Source organism: Tamandua tetradactyla, chromosome 9, assembly GCF_023851605.1.
Source record: "Tamandua tetradactyla isolate mTamTet1 chromosome 9, mTamTet1.pri, whole genome shotgun sequence".
Classification (NCBI taxonomy): Eukaryota; Metazoa; Chordata; class Mammalia; order Pilosa; family Myrmecophagidae; genus Tamandua; species Tamandua tetradactyla.
The window spans coordinates 49,380,598-49,405,457 of NC_135335.1; the positions used below are offsets into that span (position 1 = coordinate 49,380,598).

The 24,860-nt window shown below is 59.8% G+C and overlaps 1 protein-coding gene and 1 non-coding gene across 2 annotated transcripts in view; one reads left to right on the forward strand and one right to left on the reverse strand.

Moving 5' to 3' along the window:
• Positions 1–9,732: 9,732 nt before the first annotated feature.
• On the reverse strand, positions 9,733–9,850 carry LOC143647541 (U5 spliceosomal RNA). The gene has a single exon (XR_013158153.1). It is a non-coding gene; the product is annotated as a U5 spliceosomal RNA (small nuclear RNA).
• Positions 9,851–16,049: 6,199 nt separating this feature from the next.
• The window catches only part of SLC6A19 (solute carrier family 6 member 19), a 33,992-nt gene continuing 25,181 nt past the window's right edge, over positions 16,050–24,860 (forward strand). Inside the window, exon 1 of the mRNA XM_077116801.1 lies at positions 16,050–16,293. Coding sequence (XP_076972916.1) covers positions 16,092–16,293 — 202 coding nt within the window. The 5' untranslated portion in view covers positions 16,050–16,091. The remainder of the gene's footprint in view (positions 16,294–24,860) is intronic.

The following is a 24,860-nucleotide window of genomic DNA, read 5'->3' on the forward strand; positions in this document are numbered from 1 at the left end:
TTGTCATGTGGTTGCCTGCACACCGGGCCCCACGGGATGCAGCGATGCTCCAGTGGGGCCACCGTGTCCGGAGGAGCCCTGCAGTTGAGCCACCGCCTGATCCACTTTGCAGTCGTCCTCCTGATGTCGCCCTCTTAGCATCTCCTCGGCCTGCCTGCCTTCTGCACGGGCCTGGGAGGCAAGCCAACCGCGGACATGGTGGCCATTCTCTGCAACCTTCTGCCTTTGCCCAGCTCTCTGCCAGTCCCCAGGGCACTTTCTGGAGAGAGGGTCCATCTTAGCCCCTCCGGCCACAGTGGCTCCCTCCACGGCCAGTGAGCAGAGGTCCGGGGGCTGGAGGTGTTTGCTCCAACCACGCACTCAGGGGTGGGGAACAGCCAGGGTGTTTCAGGGCACAGGGGCCTGACCCCAAGGGGCCCCAGCAGTTTCCAAGGTCAGCATCTGTTCACGGACCTAGCTGCCTAGGGACAGGGGAAGGGGGGCTGGGGGGCCACCACCTCCCCAGTCAGCAGCTCTGGTTGGGAAACTGACTGGGGAATCAAAACTGGCTGAGGCCATGGCTGTGGCTCTCGGGCTCTCAGCAACACCTGGTGGCCTCAGCAGGCTGCCCATCTTGCCCACATTGGACAGTGAGAGCTGCCCCCAGCTCTCCCTGGTCAGCCATTCTGATCGGCCATTCACCATTCACTGACCACGACAGGTGATGGGGCTGACCCGTGGCCTCTGCCTTTTCAGTTTTCCATCCACCCCACTGGAAACAGGAGAGCCTTTCCACCGGGGCTTTTCCCTGCAGCCCAGGAGGGCAGACCCTCAGAGCCTGTCGAGGTATAGGGTCCCGCTCAGGACGTCCCGAGGAACACAGGGCAAGTCCACCTCAGTCGTTCTGTCTCCCAAGCTTGGGTTCCTCCCTCCACGTTTGACTGGGGCGTTCCCGCGTCGCCACCTGTTGCCTGGGGCCACTTAGAGTCAGCCAGTTGCACCCTTAGATGCGTGGGGGGCTCAGCCATTGGCGTCTCGCGGCACCCCCGCCCCCCGACTGCTCCTAACACAGCATTGCCACTTTGTTTGTGTCCACAGTTCTGCAGGTTTTAAGTCCTAATACCAGGTGCAGCCCAGGCTGCCCGCCTGGGGGGACCCGCGTCCTTTCCCAGCTGCTACAGGTGCCCGCCTTCCTCACACTTCAAAGCCAGCGGGACAGCGGCCTCGGCTTCCTCCCTGAGCTCGGCTCCCACTATGCCTCTGTCTCCTGCCAGCCCCCTGTGGTGACGGTGGCCCCCGGAACAATGGCCCGTTCCAAGTTTCTTAAGTCCCAGGGATTAGGGCTCAGTGTCTTTGGGGGGCCACAGCACCCTATTCCGAGCTGGGGCCCGCCCCCCACAGGCATTGCCAGGTCTGGGCCCGCCCCCTCAGGCATAGCCAGGTCTGGGCCGGCACACGGGCCGAGTCCACGCCTGCCCGGCCAGGTCGCACTTCTCCCTCTGGTGGGGGGCGCGGGGTGAAGCCTCTGGGCCCCCCGAGCCCCTCCCCCGACACCCAGGGCCCAGCTCTCCAATCGCGCCTCACTCACCCTCTGGCTTGGAAAGGCTCAGGGCCCACGGAGGCTGAACGTGGACACCAGAACCAAGCTTTGGGCACAGGCCCCCAGCTGCGAGGGACGAGAGGCTCTCCGAGGGCAGCCGAAGAGGCACCCGGGCCCCTGTCCAGGCCTGGCCTCTCTGAGGGGCGGTGCTCCCCCCTCAGGTGCCATTTGATCTCCACTCCAGGTGTCTTCTCAGGAGCCCAGGGCCAGGAATTCAGGCCTGCTCTGGGCGCCTGCCCACGGGGCACGGTGGGGCTCTCGTTGGCTGGGGGTCCCACCTGCCCCGTTCCTCTTGGGTGGACCCTTACCGCATCTCCACCTGGATCCCCACACGTGGCCCCCTGTGCTCTCTCCACCCAGTCCCCCTCCCCCATGTGGCCCCTTCCCGCGTGGCGTCCTGCTGGCGCTGCTTTCCAGAGCACAGGCGCTTGCAGGCTCCTGAGCGCCCGTCCTGAGCCTGGTCCCCCACGCATCTTCAGGGCAAAAGAGAACCTTCCAGGAGACTTAACCCCACCCCTCATTTGCAAAAGTAGTATCTGAAGCTCAGGGACACACCTGTTCCACTCAAGGTGGGCAGGGGCCCCTGAATTTCTGGAAGGGGGTTGCAGCACTTTGCCCATTGCTGCCTTTTCCCAGCTCGGTGCCCCTTTCCCCTCACCCCGCCTCAACGGCTCCAGGGGTCTCAGAGGAGGGAAGTCTGAGCTCAGGAGATGGGAGGCCACCAGGTGTCCCGGAGGGGAAGGGCCCAGACAGCGGAGCTGACATTTCTGGGAACTTGAGGCGGGCAGGGCTTCACCCCTCATGCATGGGGTGTGGGTGTCTCCGTCCAGGGCAGAAGGACTCCCCTGGCCCACCAGCCACAGGGACATCCCCCCAGGGCACACAGGCACCTGCACTTGGCAGCAAGGCTCAGCCACCTCCCTCGGCTCGGCCTGGCCTTGGACAGCAAGGCCTCTGCATGTCCCGCGCTCCCAGTGGGGCGGCCCCCGGGGACCGCCTGTGTGCGGCGCTGGAATCTGCAGCTCGTGCTGCCCCTCCACGTCGCATGGCCCCACGCGGGAGAGAGACAGCAGCAATCTGTGCGCGCAGGCCCCGGCTGCCTCTGCCCAGGTGGCCCCCCCACGGCGCACAGGCGGGTGGACCCAGGCGCGCAGAGGTCCCGGGGTCCAGGGATCTTGCGGGGCCAGGGAGAGAGCGCCCTGAAGACTGCCCTGAAGAGGAGCAGGGGTGGGGCCCGGGGGCCTGGGGGCAGAGGGGGCAGAGCGGCCGCCCACTTAGCTGGGCTGGCTTCAGGGCAGCAGCCGGGCAGGGGAAGGGGAGAGGGACCCCCGGGACCGGCTCTGGGGGGCACACCAGCCTCCTGGGCCCGGCTGGCAGGGTGGAGTGGAAGAAGCCAGGGGGTCCCACGCCCCAGCAGGACCCCCATGGGCAGGCCTGGGCCCACTTTTGAAGGTTTGCTCCGACTCAGTTGTCCCTTGAGCACCCTCTGAGCCATCAGGAAATTCCACACCTCCTCTTATAACTGGGAAATCAGGATTTAAGGGATGATTTGGTTACTGAATCATTTTGTGGATATTCCTGTTTGTTTTCTGGTACACTGGAGTAGACAGAGGGGGATTCCTGAAATCTCTAAATTGTGATCTCTGATGATGACCATGTAGCCCTTATCTTCCCTCCTGTGATTGTAAACCCTGGTGACTCACCTCCACTACAGGCTCTCCTATGGGGCGCCTAGTAATAAACTCTTTCTCTCTTTGAGCCCCGGGTCTCAGGAGTTGGCTATTGAGCGCATCAGGCAGAAGATTCCACAAACTTGGTCCAGTAAATCTGCGGCCTCAGTGCCCCCCGCCCCTCCCCTCAGACCAGCCCCCACTGGGGAAAGTGCCTGGCGGTTTTCTGTCACTGGGTGGGACGGGGGGCAGCCCCACCTGGACATGCTGGCCCGGCACTGGGCCTCCAGGGTGGACTCGGGGCTGAGCTCTGGGGACCAAGGCCCACGGAGGGTGGGAGCACGCCCTGCGCCCAGGCCAGCAGAGGGAAATCCCAAGGGCAGGGGTTAGGCGGGGTGTCCTCAAACAAGGACAGCAGGGGAACAGGGGAGAGGAGGGGAGGAGGAGTGGGAGGGGGAGGGGGAGGGTAAATGCTGGGAGGGGGCCAGGGAAGGAGGGCGCGGCCGCCTCCAGGCGAGGAGGTCTGCAGTGAGGCCCACGCTGGCTCAGGCTGCACCGCCTCCCCTGGAAGCCGTTTCCCTCTGGCCCAGACCTCGGGGCCCCTCCCAACCCGTGCCCCTCCCCTTCCCATCACCCCATCCTCGCTGGGGACCTCACCTGCACCCCCACCCCCCCACCCCCGAAGACCTTAGCCTCCCGGGTGTCTAGGGCAGTGACTCACTCCGGGGATGCCGGCTCAGCCACCTCCTCGCCCGGCCTTGGCCTCCAGGGCCTCGGACACACCCAGGCCCATTGCCTGAGGGTGCACCCCACCCCCACCCCCAGCCGCGGCGCCCCCTCCTGCCCCGCCCCGCGAGCCCTGCTGGGGGCAGAGGTGCTCCCTAAACTGCCTCCCCCATGGCCCACCCTGCCGAGCCTGGCAGGGACCAAACAGCCTCTGCCCCCATCGGCACTACGTCCAGCCCAGGACAGTTGCAGCGCAACAGGGGACCCCATGCGGCCAGGGCTGGGCCTCCCAGGCTAAGGGGATCAGATCTGGCTGGATTCAAGGAGGGCAGGTGGGCTTGGCCCCATTTACCAGGAGGCCCCGGGGGGCCAAGCGGGGCGGGCAGCGGGGGGGCTGACTCAGTTTCCTCTTGGGTAGGCGACGGTCTGGGGGCTGGACGACTAGGGTAAAGCAGGGTAACAGCCTCACGGTGGGGCAGCCACGGGGTCTCTGCTGTGGGCGGTTCCGTGCATTTCAGGGTCTCCTTCTGGCCCCTTCACACTGCACCAGAAAGTGAGGGAAAGGCTCTGGCGGGGCCTTGCCCTCGTCACCCGGGCTTAAACCTTAATTTCTTCCTTATGCGTCCGTGGCTCTCGCAGGGACACCCCTGCCCCCTCCCCCTGGGGTCCCTCCCTCACACCAGGCCCGGCCAGCTGTCCTCACCTCCGTTTCTCACAAGGGGGTGCCCGGATGCCCCCCAGTAGCCAGGGGCACTTACGAGGGGTTGGAGGGGGGCATGGCCAGCACAGCCCGGGGGCCCACCACGCTGCCCTTGCTGACGTGTGGGAGTCCCCACGGCTGGCCCCCTGTCCCCACCCGCCCTGGGCCCACCCTTGCATCCTCCTCAACAGGTGGGGTGGGCTGCTGGGCTTGGTGGGGCCTCACACATGTCCCAAGCTGAGCTCCCCATTCCTCAGCCCCGCCCTCTGGGGGCTCCTCCCTGCCCAGAACCCCACTCCTCCACTCCATCTGCCCTTCCACCCCCTCTGAACCCCCACTGGAAGCCTAGGGAAGCTGGGGAGTGGTCCCCCCAGGTGCAGAGGGCAGAGCCCTGCCTACCCTGCAGTGATTCTCACCTCCACCCCTTCCTTCCCGGGCAATAGTGGGTACCTGTTGGCTTACAAACCTGGCAAAATGCGTATATTTGGTGTCGTTTATGCATTGACTGCCTGCTCCCCACCACCACCCCTCAGCCCCCCTTGATTGCTCAGAGAGGGCTGCAAGGGTAAGTTCTGGGAGACACTGGCATTTGGGGCCAGCCCTCCTGGCTATTCCCCTAGCCACGGGACTCACACCTGGCCCACCCTTGGCCCACCCCGCGCCCACATGGCCCACCCTGCGCCCACCTGGCCCACCCTGGGCCCACCTGGCCCATCCCGCCCACACCTGGCTCACCCCGTGCCCACCTGGCCCACCCAGCGCCCACCTGGCACACCCCTCGCCCACCTGGCCCATCCCGCCCACACCTGGCCCACCCCGTGCCCACCTGGTCCATCCCACCACACCTGGCTCACCCTCTCAGGACAGCAGGGTGTGTTTGGCTATTTCTCTCCAGAACCTCCTGGAGGAGTGCACCTGGCTGAGCAGCCACTGCACCTTCTCCTGCTGCAACCCCGTGGGCATCGCCTCCGTCCTCCCCGTACCCTCCAGGGCTCTGGCTGGTGCAGGCAGGGACGCTGGGCGCATTGGCTGAAGCACCATCACCTCTCCACTGGGGCCCTCGGAGGAAGGGGCACTCGAGGTTACATTTTAACAGCGGCAACGGAGCTGCTTCCTGTGAGCTCCGTGGGCGCCCGTGGGGTCTGCGTGTGCGCAGCGGCCTCCGCCCACGAGCGCGTGGCATCTTGCTGAGGGTCCGAGTGCTCCCAAAAAAATGTCTGGAAGGATGGTTGCAGTGACCGTGGACTGTGCTCATGGGATAAGCCCCTCCCCCCAGCACTTTTATTTAGAAGGACCACTTAGGTCAAGGGGCCGTGGGACAGAACCAGGCAGGACAGGCGGCCAGAGGTGGGGCCGACTCTGCAGGAGCTGGGTGGGGGAGCAGGACGTGAAGGAGCCACAGGCTCAGGCCCCAGGGGTGAGGGGGAGGGCAGAGGGAGAGGGCAAGGGGGAGGGCAGAGGAGCAGGGGAGGAGAGGAGCCGCAGGTCCCCTGCCCCCCACCCTCTCTGGGGAGCGCACTCCCTTTGCCCGGCTCCATATCATCTCCCTAAGGTTTCCTTGGAGCCTGGCCTGAGTCCCTTGGGGGGAGCTGGAGACAAGGAGGGGGAGGGCTGGAGTGGGGGCTTCAGGCCTCTGAGGGGTGGGGGCTGGGCTGTATTGGGAGCTTCTGGGAGGGGGGAGTGTGGACGGGAGAGGCGGCCCAGGAGGTTTGGAGTGAGGGGCCTGGGTTGGAAGGATGGGGAGGGCTGGAGGTAAGGGTGTGGGCTGGGGGATCCCGCCGGGCATGCACAGGCAAAAGGTGGGGTGTCGGGGCATCGAGGACAGGCGGCTCTAGGGGATTTTCTCTGCAGGGGTGGGGTGGGGCTGGCGCCTCCGGGAAACCTGCTGACGAGTCCGCAAGAACCCAGGCAGGGGCCGGAGGTGGATGGGGTGGGGGGAGGGGTGTTATTAGTTAATCCTGCTCCGCCCACTTGCGACTGCGCACGTGCCTGCGAAGGCCCTGGGGGCGGGGCTGGGCCGAGACGCGCAGCCCGGGACTTGGGGTTCCCACGGGGCGCGCACCCCTGTCCTGCTCACCTACGCGGCCCGCCACGGGCACTCCGCGTGGCGCTCGGGCCTGTTCCGACCCTGGCGCCCGCCCCGGCTCTAGGGTCAGATGGCAGGTGCCCGGGGCCGGTGCCCCTTTCCTCCCTTACTGGGGCCTTCCCAGCTCTCCTTCCGCCCTGGGTTTGGGGATCCCCGGCAGGTTCACTAAGCCCCTCCCTCCGCGGGCTAGAAGGTGGCACGGACCTTCCCCTCGGGAAGCCCCTTCCTAGGGGAGACATCTCGAGTCCTTGTCGCAGGGCGGGGGCGCAGGGGCGGGAGCGGCCAGAGGGCCCCCCAGAGGAAAGCAGCTGGGCTGTGGGCCCCGCGGGCTCCAGCCCCGCTGGTCTTGGGCATCTTTAGTCCCCGGGACCTAGGGCGCAGCTCCGAGGCGTCCCCCAGAGGTGCAGGGGAGTGGCTGGGGGTGGGGCAGCAGCCCCATCCCAGCCCCTCCTCTCCTTGCCTTGAGGACACGCTGCCTGCTCATGCTTGTTTTGCAAACTAAACTTCCTCTAAAAGCCGCACTTGAACAAATACTACATTTGTTCCAACTCTGATGTGGAAAATGATTTGAAACCCAGGAGCAGAGGGCCCTACAGGTCATGCCCATGGCTAATGTGGGGGTCCCGGGCTGAGGTGCTGGGGGTCCCTGCGCCTGGTGTCTACCTCTCCCCAGCTGGTGGGCGTTTGGCCTGAGAGTGAGCCCTGTGCTTTCAGAGCTGGAGGGTCCAGAGGCAGGATGCCAAAGGCCAGGCCACAACCCCTGGAACCCCTCTTCTGAGCCCCACTTCCGGTCACCCACTGTGCCCCCACACGCCTGAGCTGTGCCCAGCCTCCTCCCTCCCCCCACCCCAGCCCCCGGATGCTCTCCTTGGACAAGCTCAGCGTGCCCACCTCCCCTGCAGTGCCACTGCCCCCACTGCTTCCGGAAGGCTCTACGGCAGCATGGATTCCACTCGCAGCTGTCGCAGCCCACCCCTGGGTCCTGCCTCTCTCTGTCCCTCAAAGGTGCCCCCAGCTGAGCTCCGCCCCCAACCTGCTCCTATCCTGCCTTCCCACCTGGTGTGAATAATGGGGGGAGGGGACAAGAGTTAGGGGGAGGTTTAGCTCTCCTGTTTGGCGAGGGTGTGTTTATCAGGTTTTCTTTCTCTTGGAAACAATGAAATTATCTAAAATTGAGAATGCTGATGGACTGTGGACTTTGGGCCTGCTATGTGATGCCTGATGAATGCAGGTGGCTGAAGGATGCACTGACGGAGAAGTAGATTGGTGAACGATGGTGTACGCTTACGAGCGAAGGCCCTTCTGCTGTGAAAAGGAACAAAGTCATGAGGCAGGCAATGGTGTGAATGAACATGTGGGACGATTGGTGAGACAAAACAAGTTGGACAAAAGAATAATTATTGTATAGTCACCTTTAGAAAATGCTTATAAGGAAACAGGGGCCCAGACTCTAAGCTTTTATAGCAGACAGATTTAGCCCAGAGTGGTGACCATTATTTCTGGATTTTGGGAGGACGTTTTACATGTGTAACCTGGTATTTAGAGATAAGAATGAAGCCGATCAGGTCGGGATTAAGGTAGTTAAGAAGGTAGGGGTGAGGAAGACAGTGCCTATACTTCAGAATCACACCTGCTCTTTGAGACCAAAGGAAGAGACGTTTATTTCGTCTGAATCTAAATTTCCCATAGCACATCATCTGAGTCAACCTGTCTGGATAGCTCATTTGAACAATTGAAATACAAAGAGCCCAGAATAAGAATGAGGGCCTTTAATCCCATATAGTTTAATGTAATGGCTGGATACATCCTAGAATATATTAAGCAGGAAATAAAGTATTGGCAAAGTCCCTTGAGGGAGGGGAGAAAGAATATGGAACTATCAAACCTTACCACCAGGGAAACCCCTGATGCTGTGTCAAACTTTAGGGACACCCAAATCAATAGGTCAAGCCCTCAATCAGGAGGCTTGCTCTTGTGAAGCTTATTAGGTAGCAGAGAAGCTTAGCCTACCTATAGACATGCCTAAGAGTTACTTCTGGAGGACCTCTGTTGTTGCTCAGATGTGGCCTCAGTCTCTCTAAGCCCAACTCTGCAAGTGAAATCATTGCCTCCCCCCTCGTGGGACATGACATCCAGGGGTGAAAGTCTCCCTGGTGACGTGGGAGAGGACTCCCAGGGATGAATCCAGACCTGGCGCCAGGCATCAACAATTCCATCCGGACCAAAAGGGGGGAAAGGAGTGTAACAAAGAATCAGTGGCCAGAGAGAGTTCAAATAGAGTTGAGAGGCTACTCTGGAGGTTGCTCTTACACAAGCTTCAGGTAGACCTTGCTACCTATCAGAACCTGCCAACCCCCCAACCAGGACAATTCCAGCCAATCCTAAAGAACACCTAGGGCAATATATAAGTTTCCACAAGGGTTCCATGTGTAACTTTCCGGAAATCTACGACCTTCAGATGGGACCCTGGACCAGTTAAGTCCTGAAACCTAGAGGGCCCAGCCTCTCCAGAACATCAGCTAGTTCCACCTCCCTACCCCATATTAGTGACAGCCCCTTTCAACATGAAAAAGTTAGTATGGCCATGGCCCAAACATAGAGAGGGATGGAAAGATCAAAGGTGATGGTAGAATTATACAAAGAAGATAGGACTTAACAAATGAATATGAATGCTGAATTATTAAATTGTTATCTCTTTTAGTCTCCTGTATCTTAGAGCAACTAGAAGTAAAATCTTAAAAGTGTGGAATTGTAACCCATGTCAAACTCTGAAATCTGTTCTACAATGGATTATGGTGCTGTGCTTTGAAATTTATTGCTTTTTGTATATATGTTATTATTTTTTTACATATCTACGTTGTTTATTTTATTAAAAGTGTTTTGTAGTATAGAAAGTCCACGACATTCTTCACTGCGAGTAATTATAAGGGACCTTTAACATAAGCCGCTTATACTATTTATCTATACATGGGGCCTTGATAAAAAGCAAAACCTCAAAAAATTGAGCAAAAACTCATAACCGTTTCTCTGCATGGAAATCTTTAGTGAAAGGCGAAAGATTTATACGATTTGAAGAGAAACTAGAGTATATATATATATATATATATATATATATATATATATATTAGTTTTTACAAAAAGAAAAAATGAAAAAAAGTCGATTGTGATGATAAAAAAATATTTAAGCCCTCTAACCTCCTATATCCTGGAGCAGCTAGAAGGAAGAATCTGAGAGGATCGTACGGTGGCCCATGACAGAGTCTGGGATCTGTCCTGTAACTACTTGTTGAAGAGTGCTTTGAAAAGCATTGCTCTTTCATTTCTTTGTTTTGTATATATGTTATACTATAACAATAAAAAAGTGAAAGAAAAAAACAAATCAAAGAAGCCCTGCCTTCCTTCCGGGTCCTTCTACAGTAACGCTGCAGGGAAAGGGTCTGGGGGTGGGGGGTGGGGGGCCTTTCCACTCCTGGGGTGACACAGGGTTGGTCAGGCTCACAGCAAGGAGAGATTGTTCTGGAATCTCCAGAAGACAGCTCAAACCACCCCACCCCCAGGGAAGGGCAGAGCAATTTAAGTAGAAATACATGAAAAATGTCCGTCTCGCCAGAGGTGGAGGGGGCACAGGAGCAGCTGGGCGACAGGCTCCCCGCTCGAAACCCTGAGGAGATGGTGGTGACCCCTGCCTGCTTCGGAGGGCAGGGGCTGCGCTCCTGCAGCCTTTCGGGGTAGGCACGTCTGGACCTTCACGCTATATCTGCTTCCAGAAAGATCCTTCCTGGGAGTCACACCCAGGAAGGAGAGCTTCGAGCCCTGGTGTGCACTGGGGCAGTGTTTGGAACAGCGAAACGTGGAGCTATGGAAGGTCCCGGCCAGAGGGAAACCGAGCACCCCACTGTGCCCCCCGGCAGGCGGGCAGGGCCCACTCCCAGGTATGGAAACACACACAACGCATTCCGAGGAAAAAGCACGCAAGGAGACCAGCTGCCGATGGTACACCAGAGCGTCACGGTCCGGGGGTCTGTTGAGTGTGCGGCAAGCCCACCCGCGGGTGCTGAGACTGGGAATGCTGCATTTCTCATCTCTTTGTATTTTTTTCTGTCTTCTTCAAATACATTACAACACCCTTCACTTTTGTAATCACAAAAGTTATAAAACCACAAATGTGCACAGAAATAAGCGTTCCGCTGTGTGCGTGGGCTGGAACCGTCTTTGGGCCCGTCACCTGATGCAGGGATTGGCCTTGTCCACTTTCTCAGCCGTGCAAAGCTGAAGCAGGCAGCATGAGCTTGAGCCTTGAGCACCCCCCAGGGCCTCCTGCCCCCACCCCTGCCGAGAGGAGGGCAGGCCGGGCCCGGGTCCCCACGGGCAGCACTGAGTGCCCCTTCCCTGTGCATCCCGGTGACTGAGGCCTCGGGGCCAGTGGCCTGGGTGGGGGCTGGGCCCCAGGGCCATTATCTCCACCCGGGCAAACCCAAGGGCGCCCGGCCCCTGCTTATCTCCCGTGACTTCCCCCAAGGCCGCTGACAACCACCCGGCCTGATAACTGGACAGCGAACACACAGGCTGGGGCTCCAGGCCCCCCTGCGCTGGGCAGGGGTCAGAGGGGGACCCAGGCAGGTGGGCTCAAGAGCTCGCCACCCCCTGCTCCTGCTCCCCAGGGGCACGGGGGGCCCCACAGGTGTCCAGAGCAGCAGGCTGGGGTCACGGCCGCAGTTGAACCTTGCCCGCCACCCCCTGCAGAGTCACCGCCTTCTCCCCACCCCCCTCCACAAAGGAGGTGGCAGGCGCTCATCCCTGGGGGCGTGTCCTGCACCGGCAGGGGTGATGCAGCAGCCCCCGGACAGGTGGGGAGGGGGCCGCGCTGCCCCCTGTCCAGGAGCAGTGAGTGTACTGCACGCGTCTCCAGGTATGGCCGCCCGAGCCTGCCCCGAGGGCCCCGCAAGGCCCAAGCTCTGGGACACGCCACTGGCACCCGGTGGGCTTGGGCTGGCCACCCCTCCGCAGGCGGTGACCTGGCCTCCGCGGCCTCTGCTCGCTCAGCCACGCTGCCGTCCTGGCTGGGCAGACCCGTGAGCAGGCGCTGTGGACGAGGCAGGCAGGGGCAGGAGGGTGGCAGGAGGGGCAGGAGGGGGCCGGCTCTCCTCCTGATGCACGTGCCCTGCTCAGGCTACAGGTGGTGGGCGCATCGCTGCCAGACACAAGCTGCCCAGAGGCCGTCCCCAGACGCCTCTGCCCCCACACACAGTTCCAGGCGCAGCGCCCTGCAGGCCCGACCCGCAGAAACGCACCTGAGCCCGCGTCGGGGCTGTGGGTGTCGCAGCTGGGGGGCCGCGCGCTGATGGCACTTCTCGCAAAGCTGGGACCGCAGAGAGGCCCGTTTACTGGAAGCCCGGCAGACAGAAATGCAAAATTTCTGATTGAGGGTTAACTCTCCTCCACGGGAGGGCTCAATAATAAACTCTCTGGTACATTCTAAATACAGGTGTTTTTACTTTGAAATTAGCGAAGATTTTTAAACAACATTTTTTTTTAATATCTTTCTGACAAACCTTCACACACATACAGTCCACACGTGGTGCACAATCAGTGGCTCACAGTATCATCATACAGTTGTGCGTTCATCACCATGGCCATCTTTAGAACATTTGCGCCACTCCAGAAAAAGAAATAAAAAGAAACAACCTCATCCATCCCCTGCCCTCCCTCTCATTGACCACTAGTGTTTCCATTACCCAATTTACTTCACCCCTTATCGCCCCTATTATTTATTCACAAGGTTTTCACAGTCACACTGTAAAGCTGTATCGTTACATGATCATCTTTAAGGGTCAAGGCTCCCGGGACAGAGCTCAGCAGTTCCAGGCGCCCCCATGAAAGCCCCAGAGCCCATCCGCTCGGTCTCCACTGCGGGCAGGTGCCGCCTGGGACCCTGGACGGTCTCACGAGTGACCGAGCCTCAGCAAACAGGCCTGCCGGAGGATGGAGCCCGGCTGGGAAGGAGCGCAGATGCAGACACTGTAAACTCCTCTGTGGCCAGCTCACTCTGGGGCTATAAAAAACTCACGCATCTTGCACACGGACTGTTCCGGAACTCTCAGGTCGTTTAGTACGGGAAAGTCACTGTTTAATCAGCACATTAAAGTAAAGGAGCACAGCTTTACAATCACCTCAAAAATGCAGAAAAGCATTTCAGGAAGTTTATGACCCATTCATCACATGTAAAGAACTCAGCCTGGCAGGGTTGGGGGCAGTGAGTAAAGGGTTCGGGGCGTCCTAGGAACAGGGCGGTGCAGAGCTTGCGCGGTGGTGCCCGTCCAGGAAGGTGGACTCGGTGGCTAAACCTTCTGGAATGAAACACCACAGGACCCCCGGTGACCCCGAGGGAGGCAGACATTCTCCATAGGACACAGAAAGCAGGAGCTCTCAAGGAAGGGGAGACGAGTTAGACAGCCTGGGGGTTCAGAGCCAGAACCCCCTGGGATGAGGAGAGAGGCGAGCCGGCGAGTGGGGAAGAGCTTGGCCAAGGCCTGCCTTCAGGAACGTATTGACCCGGCTGCAGGGAGCTGGCCACCCACAGGAAGGCCTCGGGGAGGGCGTTCTCGAGCTGATGGCCAAAGGGCAGCAACTAAACAGATGGTACCCAAGTCTGTTGCCCTCGGGGAGATCGAGTGGAACCCACGACGGCCCCTGCGCCTTCACCGCAGCAGCTCGCACCCGACAGGTGACGACACCACGTGTGGGCGAGGGGCAGGACAACCACACCCCTCCTGCCCAAGCAGGCGTGGGATGCAGACCGCCCTCTCAGCCAGCGTTGCAAACCCTCGGGCAGTATCTGCTGAAGGAGCACACGCACAACCCGGGGCCTTGCATTGCCACGCGCGTCTGTCCCCGACAGAAACACGGGCCGCTGCCCGGCGATGGGAGTGAATGGGTGAATGAGAGAATGGCTACGCCATGGTGGGGGCGTCTGACTGAAACAAAAGGCACAGCCTGTGTGGTGTCAGTTTGACGTTCAGGAACTGGTGAAACAGGCAAAACTAAGCTATGGCTTCAGCCCTTGAATTAAAGTTTTTCAGGAAGAGAGAAGATGCTGCCGAAGAAGGAGCAGAGGCTTCTGGGGTTCTGGAATGTTCTGTTTTGTATTTGGGTAATTGTTACTGGGATGTGCTCATTTGTAAAAATTCATCAAACTATCAAACAGTAACAGGAAGACAGCAGTATTTATAATCGAGAAAAATCAGATATAGCACCCGGCCCACGCACCCCAAAAAACGACAAAAACGTGAACCAAATTCCCTATGATATATATCACTTATCTGCCTCTGTGTGTGTACATATAGAAATACAGAAGTGTGGGGAGACACATTTAAACAATTGGATACAGCAGACATGAACCTACTGCATTTGGAAAATTTTCGTTTTCTTTTCCTTTCTTTTTTTTTCTCACAGGCAGGCTCTAGGAATTGAACCCGGGTCTCTGGCATGGCAGGCGAGAATTCTGCCACTGAGCCACCATTGCACCACCCAGGAAATTTTCTTTTATAAATGATGACATATCCAATATACTTTAATAAATGATGATGTATCCAATATGTTTGATATTTGGAGGAAAAATTTTTAAAAAGGGAGATTCTCAAGACATAATGTCAAGTAAAAAGCAAGGCACGCACAAGGCAGGCCACGGTGGCTCACTGAAAGAGTTCTCACCTGCCGTGCCAGAGACCTGGGTTCGATTTCCGGTGCCTGCCTATGCAAAAAAAAGAAAAAGCACGCACAGACTATAATTTCAACTGGTGAGTGTGTGTCTCATGCACACACATACACTTCTACACGTACACATCCATGTATGAATGCAAAATACACACACACACACACACACAGAGGAGCAAATAAAACTACAGTGAGAGGGAGATCTGTTAACAGTGTTTCTCTCCTGTTGGTGGCTGAAGTCTCTGGCTCTCTTAGTGGGCCCCCACCCCTTTGCAAGAAAAAGCTGTAATGAACGCGGATGAAGAAAGAGAACTGCCGTGCAAGCTGCAGGCGGGTGGGTGAGGGTGGCATGCACGGGGGGGACAGAGCCCCCTGGCGAGGAGCATTTCCACCCACCCTGCGCTGCGTGGTCTCAGCCGGCAGCAGGACTCAGCCAGGGCTGCAGCGCAGGGCAAGTGGTGTCCACAGGGTCGTCCCACTGGCCGCACTCTTGCTATTATTTTCAAATGATATTCTAGTCGACTCCGATGGCCCACCCAGTTTGTGCATTGATTCGCCCAAGTTCCCCCAGAATTTCGGGGGAGGCTGATGCTTGTCATGAAGCCCAGACAGTGTGGTCAGCGGCAGCCAGTCCCGGGGAGAAGGCCAGGGGCATGAGCTGGAGGGGCCAGGTTGCATTGCTGGGAGCTTCGGGCCACCGGCTCACACCCCAAGGCACCCTGGAACAGAGCTCCCCCCACTGGCACTGCATCCAGGACATGGCCCAGGCAGGGTGACGGGGCAGCACGACCCCAGAGCTGGCGTCCGGGGTAGGCCCAAGGCCACCGCGGAGGAAATGCACCACTCACACCCGCCCTGCCTGCCAGGCCTGCTGGCCCCTGCCGACGTGACCCACCCTGTCCCCAGAGGCTCTTTGCTCTGCAGTGGACAGGCAGGCAGTGGTGGACAGACTGGCGGCCGTGCTTGGGGTTGCAGGGGAGCTGGGGGCAGCACCTGAGCTTTGCTGTCTGCTGTGCCCTTGGGGATCCTGAGGCACCCCCCGACCGAGGTAGGGAGGACCGCAGGGACAGGCATCCAGCTAGGGTGGCTGAAAGGAAGGGCTAGCACACATGGTGCTATCCTCACGTTTGCCCCTGGACCTGTCCCTGTCTGTCCCTCTTTCTGTCCCAGGCTCTGTCCCCTCTGTTCCTGGTTCTGTCATCACACCTGTGCCTGGGGCTGTCCCTGGGTCTGTGCCTCACACTTGTCCACAAGTCTGTTTCCTTGTCTGTCCCTGGGTCAGTCCCCTCATCTGTGCCCCTATCTGCCCCCAGGACGGTCCCCACATCTGTCCCAGGTACCCCTGGTGGGTGCACCTGAGCGGAGCCATCTGGCCAGCACAGAGGAGGGGGCCGCATGCTCCCTCTCGGGCCGCTAGGGGTGTGGGCGCCTCCCAGATAAGGCATTAACAGCGCGCGCTGACGCGCCCTGCAGATCTGCTGACTCTCCCTTTCGGCGCAGGTGCTGGGCGGGCGGGGTGCCAAAGGTTCCTTATAAAGGGCGAGCGGCGGGCGGGCGGGCGGCCACTGCCCTCAGTGCCCTCCTGCCTGTGCGTGTGGGGCCTGACTGGAGTCCACCATGGTGAGGCTGGCACTGCCGAACGCCCGCCTGGAGGAGCGCATCCCGTCGCTGGGCGAGGTGGAGGCCCTGGAGAAGGAGGAGGCCAGCTCGCGGCCCAAGTGGGACAACAAGGCACAGTACATGCTGACCTGCGTGGGCTTCTGCGTGGGCCTCGGCAACGTGTGGCGCTTCCCCTACCTGTGCCAGAGCCACGGGGGAGGTAGGGCAGGCGTGGGGCCGGGGCGGGAGGGGCCGGGGGCAGGGGCCGCGTCCCCCTCTGTGCAGGGCTTTGGATCCTTTGGCAAGTGGGGCGACTGCTGCCCCAGCCACCGTGCCCCCCAGTCTCATTGCTTCGTCTGTCGGTTCCAGAGCGACTGCCCCAGTGCTGTATACACAGGGGGGACCTGGGGGGTCCCCACAGGAGCACCCAACCTGGGGGCAGGGCAGAACCAGACAGCCGGCCCCCGGGGGAGGCTGTCCTGGTGTGGGCAGGCTCTGCGCTGAGGCTCCGTGCCCACGGGCCACTGGGCTGGCAGCAGGCACCTTTGGCAGAACCAGGGCCCACTGAAGCCGCCCTGCTGGGGCGCAGGGCTGGGTCTGAGACCCCCACCTAGTCCCTCCACCTGCCTCCCGGCCCAGGAGGCCAGGGCGTGCCTGCTGGCATGGACGTTGGGGGGCTCACCCCAAATCATCGTGGGGGTCAGTAAAACAGACACACACGCACACACAGACACACAGAGACACGAGCCATGCATGTGCACACACGTATGCTTGTACACAAACATGCTCACGCAGCACAGATGCACACGTGTAACCACAGGCATGCCGAAACACACACCCAGACACAACAGATGCACACGTGCACACGTGCACACAAGCCCATCTGCTCTGCAGCCCTGGGGTGGCAGCTGCCCTCAGGACCCCCTGGCAGGGCTGCAAAGGGGTGCTGGCTTCCTGGGTGGGGGTCACGGTCCGAAGATGGCCCTGGGAATTTGGGGCCACACAGCTGGCCCCATTCTCCTGCATTCATGCTGGGTGGGGCTTGTGGCTCTTTTTAAAATCCCCTCCAGGTTAGGTTGTGGCCTATCACGCACTCTCTCTAGCTCAGAAGAGCAACAGGTGCCGACCCGGCCTTGGGCGTCGACCCGGCCTTGGGCACTTACCTGGCCTTGGGCGCTGACCCGGCCTTGGGCGTGGCCCCCTGCGGAACTGTGGGGCTTCCCCGTGCCCGGCCCAGCTCTGGCCACTTGTGATTAGCGTGGACAAAGTGCGGCTGCAGCCTGCGCTTCTGGGCTGGGGGTGGGGTGGGGGTGGGGTCGCCGCATGCCTGGAGGCTCTTTTGATGGACGAGAAGCCCCCCGGAAGTGGTCTTTCGGGATGCAGGGTGCTGCAAGTCCTGGCAGGAGGCCCCCAGGGGCCACAGTGAAATGTCGCCGGACACCACAGCAGGGACCACCATAGACTCTTCCCGCGAAGGGGGGGGTCACGGCCAAGCGGCCCGGGTGCCCGCCGCCCTCATCACTGTCCACCCGCCATGAAGCGCCAAGTGGGCCTGTGGGGCTCCGGAAAATGGGTCTGGCCCTGGTGCTTTGGGGAGGGAGGGAGGGGCTCAGGGTGACTGCATGGTGGGACGTGGGCCCAGCTCGGGGGCCCCTCCATCAGCACAGATGGGGGTCCAGCCCCCCAAGACCTGCCCTTGCTAGGCTGCCCCCGTGGCCCCCACCTCTTCCAGCTCTCCCTCAAGGGCTTGCCACCTGCCTCTTCAGGCCAGCAGCCCCCGCGCCCCCCCATCTGCTTTCCGCTCAAATGCGTGCGCCCTTTCCGTGGCTCTTGACCTTGGCGATGGGGTCAGCAGGGGGCTTGTCCCATAAGCCCAGGAGGCTGTCACCGAAGGAGGTGGAGGCTCACCCTTTCCAACACCCCTATCACCTGAGCTCCGCAGGGCAGGCCGAGCTGGGGGCGCTTCAGGCTGTCCCCATCCTTCCTTCCCCAAAGCCCCTTTGGTGACAGCCACGTGACCTTCTCCCTTTCCCGAAGCCCCTCTTTGCAGACACCAGCAGAGAGCCACCTCAAGGGGAGAAGCCCCCCAAGCTCAAGGGGAAGTGACGGGTGCCAGGGCCCTTCCCAGCCCCTTCCCCAGGCCCAGGGGTGGAGGGGAGCCTCGTCGGCCCGCGATTATTTCTAGGAACGACAGTGACTTCAAGACGTGACCATTTGCCTTATTTGTAACTTTATATTTTTAAGTATTTGCACATGCCACAAGGAGAAAGAATGCTACCTTAGGGAGACACCCCATGCAGAGTGGGCAGTCCCGCGCTTTGCCGCGGGTGCCGTGCGTTTCCGTGGGACACAGGGTGGCGTGGCCCCCGCCGCCCCCAGGGTGTCCTGCAGGCACAGACCACTCGCCACGGGCGCTTCACAGCACACGCTTTCTGAATCCAAATCATTTCAGTACCACGTTTTCCACGGGTCTAAGCCTCTTTTAGGCTAGAAGCAGACTCTCCCCTGCTTTTGCATGAGATCAGCTTTGTCAGGAGACGTCGCCAAGCGGAATGTATCACATTCCGGCTTTGTCTGACTCATTCCCTTCGGTGTCATTTAACTCGCTCAAAGTCCTGTGTTCCTGCAGTGAGGAAACGGGTCCAGGTGATCTCACCTGGGCGCTCATCTGCACAGGGGCTGGACTCTTTGCCCTGCATCTTCTCAGAGGAAGCGTAATTCCGGTTGCCCCGCAATTTGCTATTTTTCTTAGGGTGTGTCTTTGCCTGCAGCAAATAACAAAAGCGCTATTAGCCACAGAATGCGCAGTTTCCATTTCCACCGCCGCCTCCTCACGACCAGAGCCAGCTGCTCCGGCACCATTACCCAGCTTCGTGACGCCGGGCACAGCCAGCAGGATGTGGGGTGTGGGGTACAGGCTATGGGGTGCGGGGTGTGGACGATGGGCATCTGGGCCCCCCATCTGGGTGCCGTGAAGGACTCCTTCCCCTCTTCCTGGCAGTCACTCTCCCATCCTGGCCCCCGACCCCCAGTTCTTTCTGCAGCCCACGGGGTCCCTGCACCCTGGCCATGACCCACTCCCTCTCTGCCTCACTCCTGGGGGGGAGGGGTGCGTCCTCTCCTGTGCTCCCCACCCTGGCGTAGGGAGTCAGCTCTGCTCATCCCCCACAGCCCACACCAGCGGCTGTTTCCGTCTTCCCACCCAAGGTCTGTGCTGGGAGCGTGTGGGCCCCCCAAGTACGTCAGATGAGGTGTGGGGTCCAGAAGCACAGGACCCCCCTATCTACAGCTGGCGCACGGCCCCCACAGACACTCCATGGCCAGGTGGACTTGACCGGCAACTTGAGCCTTTGTGGAAACCACTTTTGTCCGGTTGCAGCTTCAGGCAAGAAAACGTTTCCAGAGGCCACAGCCGCAACTGCAGACAGCGCTCGCGGGAACCATGCCCCACCTGGACGGTCTCACCTGGGCCCCTCAAAGGCTCGAACCTGAAACTGGAAGAGGGCCACCCCCTCGGCCACTCACCCCAATTCTTGAGGCCGGGGGCATGGGGCTGAGCCAGGGGCTCTGCCAGATGCCGGCTGCACGCGGGAGTTGCTTCAAGTTGCGTTTGCCCAGCTCCTCTGGGGGCGGCGTGGACGCTCCTCTCAGCCCGTCCACCCCTACATGCCATGCACCCCCATTTCTATCTCTGTTCCTGTGCTGACCTCCAAGCAAATCACTGTGTCCGTCTGGATAGGAACCTGTCGGGCCTGCACCCCAGGCTCTGGACGTGGGGCCGGTGCTGCATCTCTTCCCGGCACCCCCTCCACCCCAAGCGTATCCCTGGGGTCCCCACCTGGGTGTGAAGGTGCCAATGCAAAGCCAGGCCAACAGCCACTCCGCAAGGACGCCCTGTCCCGGGACGTGGACAAGGACTTCCGTTCAAAGGCCGCGCAGGGACCCAGAACTCTCAGATGCCAGCCTGATGCCCCTTCTCCTGTCCTGCGCCCAGCTCTGTCCGTCTTGTGAGAAGATGTGCTCCACATGTAGACTCTGCAGCCCGCAAGTCCAAGCTCTGTCCACACCCGCCACAGCAAAGCTGTTGTGCTGACCTTGGGTGCCCGCCTTGGGGCCCCACTTGAGGTGCCTGCCTGGGATGCTTGCCTTGGGTGCTCGCATGGGGTGCCTACTTGGGGTACCCACCAGGGGCAGGACCTCCTTGGGACACAGGCGGGGGAGGCGGCATATGTCCTGGTAGTAGCTGTGGCCATTTGGGCAGAGAGCTGTGGGGTCTCAAGTCTCCAAACATGGCTAAGAAGTGGGGGCCTGGGCTGCAGATGGACAGGCCATTGTCCTCGCAGGATCTTGGCCAGAAGAGGCAGGTGATGAGGTAGGGTCCTCGGGAACACAGGGTCCAGAGAAGGGACCCTTTGTCTAGATCTTAGGGTGTAGCTCCTCTGAGGGTAGAGTCCTGGCAGCCAGCCCCCCACCAGCATCTCTTCTGGTCTGGCTGCCCCCTCCCTGAGCCTCCCCTCATGTTGGGACCCCAGGGCCTGCTGCGGACCTCAGGAAATACCTCAGCTCCCAGGCCCAACCCCCAGTCAGCCCTTGGGCCCTGGGCCCTGGGGCAGCAGCCACAGCCCAGTACCCCTTCCCAGCCACATTGGAACTCCACCCACCCAACGACCCGGCCTGGAAACCGGAAGTGGGTTAGGAGCAGCAGCGCACGCGCAGGGAGGACAGGGCCTCCCTAGAGGTGTCTGGAGGCCCATCTGAGGCCAGCTTTGTCGTTCCTGCAGCCACGGCTCTAATGACAGATTTAACTTGGGCGCTAAGCAAGTTAAAATCCAAGGAGGCAGTGCTCCAGATTTTGGTTCAGAGAAACAGCGAGAAGCACTTAGAGGGACATTTGGGGGAGTACCTGGAGGAGCACCTGGGGGAATACCTGGAGGGGTAACTGGAGGAGCACCTGAAGGAGTACCTGGAGGAGCACCTGGGGGAGCATCTAGAGGAGTACCTGGAGGAGCACCTGTAGGAGCATCTGGAGGAGCATCTGGGGGAACACCTGGGGGAGCATCTGGAGGAGTTCCTGGAGGAGACCTGGGAGAGCATCTGGGGGAGCACCTGGGGGAGCATCTGGAGGAGTTCCTGGAGGAGACCTGGGGGAGCATCTGGGGGAGCACCTGAGGGAACACCTGGAGGGGCACCTGAAGGAGTACCTGAAGAAACACCTGGTGAGGAGTACCTGGAGGAGCACCTGAAGGAGTTCCTGGAGGAGACCTGGGGAGCACCTAGGGGAGCACCTGGAGGAATACCTGGAGGAGTACTTGGAAGGGCACCTGGAGGAATACTTGGAGGAGCACCTGGGGGAGCACCTGGAGGAGCACCTGGAGGAGCATCTGGGGGAATACCTGGAGGGGCAACTGGAGGAGCACCTGGAGTACTTGGAGGAGCACCTGGGGGAGCACCTGGAGGAGTATTTGGAGGAGCACCTAGGGGAGAACCTGGAGGAGTGCCTGGAGAAGCACCTGGAGGAGCACCTGGAGGGGCATCTGGAGGAGCACCTGGAGGAGCATCTGGAGGAGCACCTGGAGAAGTACCTGGAGGAGCACCTGGAGAAGTACCTGAAGGGATGCCTGGAGGGACAACTGGAGGGGCACCTGGCCTCTTTGTGGCCTCCTGGGTGACTGTGGGGCCGCAGCTGGCGTGGACGTTGGCCCTCAGACAATGCACCTGTTCTTTATCCCCCCGGGAGGGCTCCCAGCTATGTCTCGTTTCCCAATGAGCCACAGCGAAGTGGAGAAGGAGCAGCCTGAGCCTCTGCCCTGCTCCTCCTGGGAGCCTGGGAAGCGTTCGGGATTGTCCCTTAAGACTCCAAACCCACACACTCCTCCAAGTCTCCCGAAACTGAAGATTTGCCTGGATGGTGAACCCATGCTGGTGGGCTTGGCCATGATGAGCTTCTCCAGTGGAATAACATTCCAGAAGTCAGCAGTGAGAAGTGAGGCCAGCCTCAGGGTGGGAGACACTGTTCGCCCTGCACAAGCCCTGCCTGCGTCTGCACCCCCTTCTCAGCTGCACAGTGGCTGTGGTAGAGAGAGACCCACCCCCGGGGTGCTGGCTCCAGAGATGGGGCTTTGGGCTTTGCCCACAGGGCATATGCATCAGCAGAGAACCCTGGGGTCAGGGCTGGCCCCTCATCACCCCACCCCTACCCAGGGGTCAGCCCCTCTTAGGGGTCAGCCACAGAATGGCCGACTCCCACAGCGAAGGTCTTCCCAGATGCAGCTGCCCTGTAATGCTCAGGGGAGCCATGCGTGGGGGAAACGACGTTCGTGCCCACATTTGCCCAGAACCCAGGTTCTCCCCGCGTGTCACCAGGGCCTGTCCCTATTCCCACATCACTGACGACCCTGCGGCCACTGCTTATCCACAGGCGCGGCCTCTCCTGCAGCAGCAGGGCCACCCTTTTCCACGCAGCCACCTGCCAGCCTCCCGGGCAGCACCTGCACCCAGGGTCCTCCTGTTCAGTCCTGCTGGTGCATCTCCTTATTCAGCAATTATTCATCAAGACTTTACTTTGTGCTGGGCATACCCCATGCAGGAGGGGGAAAAGCGGGGAAGACGGGCCCTGCATTCAGAAGATGGCACCTCCTCCTCTTCCAGCTTCCCTTCTCACAGAAGGAAAGAGTGCGCCCCGTTTCTGTGCCAACCGAGCACAGCTGTTTTTCTCTGCTGTCCCCACCTCATTTTTATCTCCACACTTGCTTCCACCTGAGCTGAAAAGCAAATACTAAATGCTCGCCATGTCCAGGAGGAAATCCACGTCTCCTGGGACCTTTGGACCTGTGTCCAGCCGCCCGGCAACTCCCATCTGGCAGCCAACCTCACCTTTTGCCCATCGCTTAGGTGCTGCTGGCTTCTCTCCCCGCTCCCTGCACTTCCTTGCCCACAGGAAGAAGAAGGAGCTGGGCTTAAAACAGAAAAGGTCATCTTCCCAAAGGCTCTGCTTTTAAAGAACATTTGGTGCTTGCTTAAGTTCCTTGAAAGGCATGTCCCGGAGTTAAGAACACATTTATTCTTTGAAATAGCAGATCAGCCTGAGAGCCTGCTCCAGGCCGAGCGCTGCCCTGAGCTGGGGAGGTAAAGTGGGGGATCTGCACCCAGGATCTCAGTGGCCTGCACCAGCGGAGAAATGGGGGCCCAGCCACCTCCCAGGCATGCTGGGCTGGGGCTGGGCCCACTTTCGAGGGAGGGATAGCTGGAGTGGGCGCCTGCTGGTCCACCCTCCCATCGCCTCCCTCACTCGTTTGAGCACCTGCTGAATGCCTGCTGGATATTAGATGAGCATCTGAGAGCCTGCTGAGCACCTGTGAGCACGTGAACATCTGCAAGCACCTGCGAGCACCTGATGAGTGTCTGAGCACTTGCTGAGCACCTGAGCACCTGCCAAGCACCTGTGAGCACATGAGCACCTACTGAGCACCTGTGAGTACCTATGAGTACCTATGAGCACCTTCTGAGAATCTCAGCACCTGCTGAGCACCTGAGCATCTGCCAAGCACCTGTGAGCATCTATTAGCACTTGGGCACCTGCTGATGATCTGTGAACCCCTGCTGAGCACGTGAGCACCTGCCAAGCACCTATAAGCACCTGTCAGCTCCTGCTAAGCACCTGAGCACCTGCTGAGCTCCTATTGAGCACCTGTGAGCATCTGCTGACAACTGTGAGCACTTGGTGTGCATCTGTGCACCTGCTGAGCACCTGTGAGCACCTACTAAGCATCTGAGCATCTGCTGAGCACCTATGAGCACCTGCTAAGTGTCTAAGCATTTGCAAGCACCTGCTAAGTGTCTAAGCATTTGCAAGCACCTGCTAAGCACCTGAGCACCCACTGAGCACCAGCGAGCACCTGCTGAGTGTCTGAGCACCTGCTGAGCACCTGACACTTGCTGAGCACCCACTGAACACCTAAGAGTACCTGCTGAGCACTGCTTAGAACCTGCAAGCACATCAGAGCACCTGGCACCTGCTGCACACCTGTGAGCACCTGCTGAGAACCTAAGAAACTGCTGACACCTGTGAGCATTTACTGAGCACTCATGAGTGCCTACTGCGCACCTGTGAGCACCTGTGAGCACCTGTGAGAGCCTGCTGAGCGTCCGAGCACCTGCTGAGCTCCTGAGCATCTCTGAGCACCTGCTGAGTGTCTGCTGCACATCTGAGCACCTATGAGCACCCATGAGCATGTGCTGCATGCAGTGCTGTGCCTGCCACACAGCAGGGACATGCAGGCCTCTTGTCTGAAGCAGCCTGCAGGTGGGGTTCCAGGTGTGCACTGGGTCAGCAGCACAGGTTTTCTGGAAGAGGAGACATCTGAGAAAGGTTCTTAAGACTGAGTACGAGTTCCAAATTGGAGATGGGGGAATAGGGATATACGAAGGTAAAAGCCACATGAACAACACCTGGCCAGGGAGAATCAATGCTCAGGAACCATGGACTTGTTTTCTTCTTAGTAGTTTTGCTCCCAAAGAGTTTTACATCAACTCCTGGGAAAAAATTAGACGGGCAAATCTTTTCTGGTTTTAACTTTATTCTCACTGAGTGGACTTGGCAAAAGTAGGGGCCATGGTGCTCCCAGACAGTGTCTGTCTCCTGAAGTAATCGGCTCTGAGGGTCTCCCTCTCTGGGACTCTGTCCACATTTGCTGCTTCTCACCTGGTTGTCACACTGAGCTCAGTCCAGCCCTCCTGGGATTCCTCTCCCTAGAATCCCACGCCAGCCTGGCCATCAGGCTAGCCCTT